The following is a 7,534-nucleotide window of genomic DNA, read 5'->3' as shown; positions in this document are numbered from 1 at the left end:
TTCACCAAGAACGCTGCTCGTTGCTGTCCTCAGGGAGTTCCCCAACCACTTCTTCTACTCTGACCTCTCCCTGCCATGGGTCGCATCCCATTTCCCCCTACGGTAATTATCAGAATGAGTGTGAAAACTGGATGATAGTTTTTCATGAAACGTGAAAAAAGTTAACTTAAAAAAAAATCAAGTATGTGTGCATAGCATACTTCTTTTAATGCTATAAATATTTGCGGAATAAATTAAATTGTGTAAAATATATCTGGAAGGTGAATAGGAAAATACAAGTATATTTTTGTATTAGACCTTTAGAATTATGGAACAGTAATTTTCATTGCCTTATTTTAAATATTTTTAAAGTAATAGCATACACACATTTCATTTGCTCGCTGTAGGTACTTTTCCCACCATGCCTTAATTTAAATACTAGCTATAGTGCCAGCAAGGCACAGAGCAGATTTTCTATGATGGGGCAGGCAGGTAAAGGAGAGTCCTCGGTGGCTTTTCCAGGCTTTTGTCAAGCTTTTATCATTTGTGTGAAGCAACCAGGTACATAGCAGGCAGGGGGGCTGGGGATCAGGAAGCTGGCAGGCCTCCCAGCCCCGGGCAAATCTTCACTCTGGGCTCTCTGCTTCTCTACTGTTACTGCTGTTCCCTCTCTGCTGCTGCTGACTTCCCAGTGGCAGCACTCTTATATGCCCAGCCTCCGCCCAGATATGCCCACTTACGCATGCCCACACCCTACTCCAGGTGTCTGCCATCAGTCACATGTGTAAGAACATATGTGTGGTTATTACACGCCCATAGCGGGAGGGCAGAAAATCCTCACAATTTCCATTTATCCTACAGTAGGTGCTCTGGGAGAAGGAAAGTTCCATGGTCAAATAAGGTTGAGAAATGCCAAAAATTAAAGGTTACAGTGAAATTTCACTTTCAAAACAGAACTCCAGATTCCAAACCCACTGCTAGGTGGGTTCTTCATTACCTAAGGGCAATTCCATTTTCCTAGTTGCTCAAACCTAATGCCTTGAAAGTTCCTTTCCTTTCTTCATTACCCTCTGCAAATCCTGCTATTGCTGGCTTCACAATATATTCCAGGTGCAACCAATCACTCCTCTCTGTCTCTAGTGCCACCATCATGATCCAAGCCCCTCCCTCCTGGTTGTTTGACCCCCACCCTACCACCCAACACACAGCCCACAGTTACAATGGCCACTGCTAAGGTTGGGACCAGTCCACTGTCGCAAGCAGAGTCCCTCTGTTCATTTAATTTAACACAAGGCTCATTCTGCAAAGCAAGAGGAAGCACTGGAAGCCTGGATCCAGCAGGAGGCAGAGATACAGGCCATGGTGGGCTGTGGGGTGAGGTGTCAGGTTCTGTAACAGAGCTGAGAAATTACAATTGTGCTGTGCTCTCCCCCATTCTAGAAATTTTTTTATTATTAACACATTTAATTTTATTATAACACTTAGGTATTCAAAATCATTAATATGACCCTATTTTTATATTTTATTTTATATATTTTATATATCAGGAAATATGTCACACAGATGTAAATGGTAAAGCCAGATTTCAAAATGGGGCAGCCTAGTTCTAGAAGTCAAGTCCTCAAACACTTGCTACAGGGCTTTGTACTTTTTCCTCATTCTCTTTATCTTTTCCAGGATCTGAGGCCTGGTCTGTACTGATTCAGCCAGCCCGTGTGTTGGAGTCCCGGGAAGATATGGTCACCATATACGCAAGGAAGCTGCAGTAGCATTGGGGAATATGCTGTAAACTTGTGCTAGTGTTTGCCAGCCCAGGGCCTAGTATCCCTGGAGTCCATCTACAAGGATAACAACGAGAGGAACTGGTGACTGGTAAACTATTTGCATGGTATCCTTGGCCATTTTTAGTATCCCTTGCTGCCCTGTATCAATTGGTGAGCCAGCCACGAGGGGGTACCCGTGGCTGACCAACCCAAGAGTGCTCTCCTTGACTTGGTCACCTTAATTTAGGTTCAGAGAACAACAATAGAATTTATTTGACAAATCAGGAAAAGCAAAGAATTACTGAGGCAAAAAATGGCCGTGTGCCTCACCTAAAGCAGTGTCCGGTGTTTTAAAGTCCTAAACACAAACAGTCCCAGGATAGTATCTTCCTGCCGCTGAGGACACAGAGCTCTTCTCCCAAGCAAAGGCCACGTTCCCAACATGGCATCTTGGGTTCACTACGAAGAACTGGAGCACTTGGCAGCCAGACTCTAGGCCAGGTTCCAGCTCAAAATAATGACAGAAGACACAATAGGAGATGCTCACGGAGCTGGCGAGATGTGCCAGCCGAGCCAGACAGGCGACACTCAAACCAGTAGCTGTAAACAGCCAAAAGACCCAACAGAGGCCCACACTCACACAGGTCAGTGATGCACCCAGCTCCAGGTCTTTGCCTTCCCTGCCAGGCTGTAATAGCAGCAAAACTGAAAAGTTTCAGTCTCTCAGTTACTTGCAAAGCCTCCAAATTTTATTCTCTGAGGTTGACTGATGGAAGCCTCTCCACATTTTTTCAGAGACCCACGACGGCTTTCTGGAAGATTGACATGATTGAGGCAGATATCACTAACCCCAGAATCGCTGAAGACCCAAAAACACTAAAACCCCAATTGCTAAATGTTCAAATGCTGAATCCTGAACACCAAATGCTGGGGGCTGCTTCTGCAGTCCCTTATGTTTCTTATCAAACTCTCCACCCCAAATGTGATACTTTGTGTTTTCCCTGGAGCTATCTACCCTCACCAGTACCCCCTGGGGGGGGGCACCTCTTACATAATTTGTGAGTTCAAACTTCTTAAATTCCATAGATGAAGACACTGAGGCATTAAGAGGTCACACATGTTGCAGCACCAACTTGCCTAACCCTGCTGTTGTGCTTGTTCCTCACCGTAGACTATGAGGAACCTTCAACTATGTTCTCAAATGGCCTTCTGCAGCAGGGTGGTCTTACAGTCTTGGCGAAATTTGATGCAGTTGCTTCCGAAAGCCAGCAACTCCAGTATCTCGGTAAATAGCATGCTGGCTAAGGCAAAGAGAAAGGCTCTGGGCAGGAGAGGGAGGGAAGCAAGTCGCAAGTAATAGCAGCCTGTGGGGATCACTGGTGCCTGACACAGTGTTGGAAAGACACATCAGCAGAAGGGACTGACGGGAAGTAAGGGGTTTCACCTCTGGTAACAACATGTGGATCAGCTGTGCGTAACTGTGGGCATGGCCACATTCGGAGAGGGCAAGTTGTGTGGGATTAGAGGCTGTTGTTTCTAGTCGAGAATTGAGGAAGCATTTGAATTTACAGCATGGCACAGTTGTGCACCAAGCCCCCAGTCTGTTCTATCCTTCCACCAGCACTTTCCTGTTGCTCTGTCCAGAGCATTTGTTCCCTTTCAGGTCTCTGGTCAAATGGCCAGGCAGAACTGGTTGTCACCCATGTCTCTGCCCACAAAGATTATGCTTGAGACTATCCCAAACACTCCCTTGAGCATCACAGACCAAACCCCACTCCCTCGGTCTATAACCAGACCACTCATTGCAAGCCTGTTAGTTTGTTCCCAGGCAGGAACTTGGTATTTTTATTGTTTCTAATATCCATCACCCGATAAGCACTTGAATAAATGGATAATGTGAAAGTCAACACCACTGGTAGGTTTGGGGAGGTGATGCAGTTTCTGAGATGACTCTCCACCTGTGAGGAGTTTCTGGAACAGAGGACTGCTGCTCCTGTGTCCCAAGCAGGACCCTTCCCTTGGTACATGAGGAATCTACTAGGTCAAAGCAGCAGGGGTCAAAGGAACCAGATGCAGGCCCTTGGCCTGGGCAGATGAAGCACAAAGCAGATGACACACAGGGGCCCTCTCCACTGCAAGTGGCCTCCTTGCTATGTTTGGCTCTATGGGCTGCATGGGTGGTGGCAGGATGCCTATGAAGGGGCTTCAGGGAAGGAAATACAAACAGAAAGGTTCATTCCTTCCCAGCTAAGTGGGGGCTGGGCTGTGTAGCCCTCTGTCTGCTCTGAAAGCTCTCCCATTAACCTGTGCGTCAGTTTGATCCAGGTCTTGCCTCCTATGCACCTCCAGTGTGCGTCAAAGTCAGTCACGAACTCCGACCTCCACGAGTCTATACTGCATCTGCTTTGATTACATTCTGCTCACATGGTGCTAGGGCCCACGAACCTCTGGCCTCATGCCATGACCCCAGCCCTCAGTCCACACCAGGCAAGAGCAGGAAGTTCAGCCGGAGCACCTGACACGTCTTTTCCAGAATGTCTGACTCCAGATCTCTTTCCAGATTCCATGCTCAGCTCAGTCTCCTGTAATCTAGAAGTGTCCCCGATGACCAGTTAAAAGAGCTGGTCCTTGGTTCTTCTCTGACTCTGCCCTGCTGTAGACTCCCCGAGGGGTTGCATCCCTGTTCCCAGTGGAAGCTGACTGGGCTCTTCTGTGTATCCATCTGAGGATAGTGGCACCTGGCACCCGGCAGACACACCACGAATCGTGGTAGCACATTGGGTGTTTCTGGGTTGAGTGCCAAAGCACACACGTGCCTTATTCCGGCTCCCAACAATGCCTGAACTGCTCTGTACACAAGGGAGGGCCTGATGTGCATTAAGACCCAATTCATTCTATGCAGAAACAAAAGACGAAAGAGAAAAACAGAATGAGAGGCCCAAAGAGTTAGCTGAAGAAGGGGAGTTCCGAGGAGCGAGGCGCCTCTTGCGTCTTTTTATCCCCATTACCTCCACTGCTACCCAAACTCTCACAGTGTAGCGTCTGTGTGTGGACTCGGTGGTCATCAGAACCAGGCCGCAGCTTTATAAAGCTTTGAAGTAGAAGAGAAAAAGAGACCAGGCGGTTCCATGGACGTTTCCTTTATGTTCCTTTCAAACAATAGGGCCTAATAGGAAGTCTGAGGCCCCAGCTATGCTTCCAGTTGCCCTTTCTGACCACAGTTCCCTGGGCCTGGCCCTCAGTCAAGCTGCACCAGCCTCACAGGCAAGGGAGAGGGCAAGGGGGGGCTCCACTGCATGTCAGCCCGCCGGACCGCCTGCAGCACCTTCTGTAGCTCAGCCTGCACCTGGCACAACTTCCCTTTGTTGACAGGGCCCCACGAGAGGCCTTGTAGGTACACACAGCACTCAACAGGGACTGGGTAGAGGACTCGCTTCAGTTCCATTAATCCTGTGGTGTGTTTCAGCAGGGTCATCAGGCCAGCCCTAGAGACAGGATTGTCGGAGAGGCCTAGTGAGCTGAGGTGGGAGCAGTGGCACAGTGCTGGCAGGATGGCACTGAGATGGGCATCCTTCAGCCGGCAGTGGTTTAGGTCTAGGTGCTTCAGTGTCCCTGAGACCTCCTCCAAGAGGGTCTCAAAGGGCCCAGGGACCACATGGGATAGGTTGTTGCCACTCAGATCCAGCTTCTTCAGGCAAGTGGCATGAGGGCTCTGGGACAGGTAGGTGATGTCTATGTCCACAAGTGTACAGGAGTGGACCTCCAGGGTCTGCAGGGGCGACTGCAGGCAGCTGGGGAGAGAAGGCACACCTCTCAGGGAGGGCTCAGGGACGCTGCCTGGGACTGCTGTCTGCCACCAGGAGGCTGGTCCCATGGCCAGTTCCTCATCGGCTCCATGGCTCTGTCCTCTGGCTCTGTCTTAACACACCCGCCTACCAGGTCCTCGCCTAATCCCTCCACTTCAAGCTTCTCTGGTTGAATGTAGACCCAGACTATCCATGCCCAAAAGGACTGCTGACAGGAGCTGTTTGGAAAGAGCTTATTTGATGATAAGGAATTCAGATGGCTTGGGTTTGGATTTGGGTTAGTTGGGCTCAGTGTGAATACCCCCACCAAGAAATTTCTAGGGGCGTGCAGAGATGAAAACACCCCCTTCCATAATGTTCTGTGGAGCTGTCCTCTCTGAGGCAGCATTAGCTCCAGGAAAGATCTGATTTGTGTTGTCTCTGGCTCTTTACCCATCCCAGTCCAGCACTGGCCCTCAGCAATGGCACAAAGAATGCTGAGTAGATAAATGCAGGCACGTTTCCCCAGTTTCTGGCCTCCAAAGTAGAGCCTGCCATGAGCACACCAAGGCTCAGCTTCCCAGGCTGCTGCACCCATGACTCCAGGAGTGGGCAAGAATGGAACCCACTGTCTTGCTCCCAGTTCTGACTTGACTTTGGAAGAACCCTGCCCACCCATTCACCTGAGCACTTGATGTAGATTGCCTGAGAGGTAGGAGTAGGATAGGTGGAGCTTCTGGAGGTGGACCAACTTGCTGAGCTGGGAGAGGAAGTAGCTGGAAGACTGCTTATCATCGGGGGAGAAGGCCCAGTGGTAGTAGGCCAGCTTGAGGCTCTGCAGGTTGCACATCCTTCCCAGCTGAGTGGCAAACAGGCTCTGCTCTGAGAGTGCCCGGAACCAGTCAAACACCTCCAGCTCCTGGATGAAATTCAGGTCCAGAGTTTTCAGGATCCCTATTAGGCTGTTAAAAGGCATTTCTTCGATATGCAACTTCCTACAGCAGAGATGCAGGAAGCCACAGCTCCGTTCCACTCTATTCAGGAGACCAGAAAGGAATGTATCTAATTTGAAGGGACCTCTTAAGAAAAGGTCAATATGTAATTTCACTGGTTCCCATGGCTGCCTCAGGCCTTTTTTTGAGTTCTCTGTTGGCTTGGGCCTAGCTGTAGCCTGGGGCATCTCTGCCTTGAGTGTCGATGGTAACCAAAAAGGGAACTTGGCCAAGAACTCTGTGGCACCTTTCCCCTGGACTTGCTCAAAATCCAGGCTCAAATCCAACACCCTCAGTTCTGACTTCCTGTAGGGATGAAATGGGTGTAAGGAGATGCTGATACCTGGGATCCCAACAGGACCTAAGATGGGAGCAGTGGCAGTAGCCCTCAGTTGCTGGGCAGCCTGGCCCCCAATTGCAGCCCCAGTCCACTCCTCTGCCCCCACATAGTGATCTTTTCCTCCCCATTCTTCACCGCAGCCCCAAGAAGGCCAAAGCCTTCAGTTGTATCATAAATTACTTCATCCAGAGCCCAGAGATCCTCTACTCATTGCCTCAGATGATTTTAATGCCCTTTCTCCGCCTCAGCTTTCTCTCCCTCTGACTCTGCCAATACCTTGGTCCCAACATCCCACTTACCTGAGGCAAGTCCTACGGGCAGGGAGGACCTCCAGCCCATCTAGCACAGCTTGCAAGCTGTCTTGGTTGGGCCACTGCACTATCAGGGAGCCCAGACGGAGAAAAGGGAAAGGCCAGGCCTGCACCAGTTCCTTCAGGGCCTTCTTGTGACCCTTGGAAAATGCAGCAGTGAACAGTGGTGGGAAGAGATTGACAGTGAACTCTTCCAAGGTAGGTACAGCCTCATTGCTCAGCAAGCTGTGGGCTGCAAGTTCCAAGAGCTTGGGTATGGTTGAATTGCTCATCTCCGAGTACCTGGGGCAGAATGAGATAGAAATTCTCAGAACAACTGCTGCTCAGCATCCCACCCAGGCATCATGGAGGGCCTAAGTCTTTC

The 7,534-nt window shown here is 49.7% G+C and overlaps 1 protein-coding gene across 1 annotated transcript; it reads right to left on the bottom strand.

The window, feature by feature from the left end:
* Window positions 1-4,980: 4,980 nt before the first annotated feature.
* Window positions 4,981-6,503, bottom strand: LOC101628151 (leucine-rich repeat-containing protein 14-like). The gene is made up of 2 exons (XM_012723480.1): window positions 6,211-6,503; window positions 4,981-5,533 (listed from the first exon to the last, which is right to left on the bottom strand). Exons 1-2 carry the CDS (start codon window positions 6,501-6,503, stop codon window positions 4,981-4,983), a joined length of 846 nt encoding a protein of 281 aa, XP_012578934.1.
* Between the last annotated feature and the right edge of the window lie 1,031 nt (window positions 6,504-7,534).

Source organism: Condylura cristata, unplaced genomic scaffold, assembly GCF_000260355.1.
Source record: "Condylura cristata isolate star-nosed mole 26May11 unplaced genomic scaffold, ConCri1.0 scaffold00011, whole genome shotgun sequence".
Lineage (NCBI taxonomy): Eukaryota > Metazoa > Chordata > Mammalia > Eulipotyphla > Talpidae > Condylura > Condylura cristata.
The sequence above is the reverse complement of the archived record's forward strand: the minus strand, read 5'-3'. Positions and strand labels throughout refer to the sequence as shown.

Coding starts and splice junctions, on each gene's coding strand:
- LOC101628151 (XM_012723480.1), bottom strand. CDS start 6,503: ATGCCTTTTAACAGCCTAATAGGGATCCTGAAAACTCTGGACCTGAAT. Junction 5,534..6,210: donor AATCTACATCAAGTGCTCAG/GTGAATGGGTGG, acceptor TTCTCTCCCCAG/CTGCCTGCAGTCGCCCCTGC.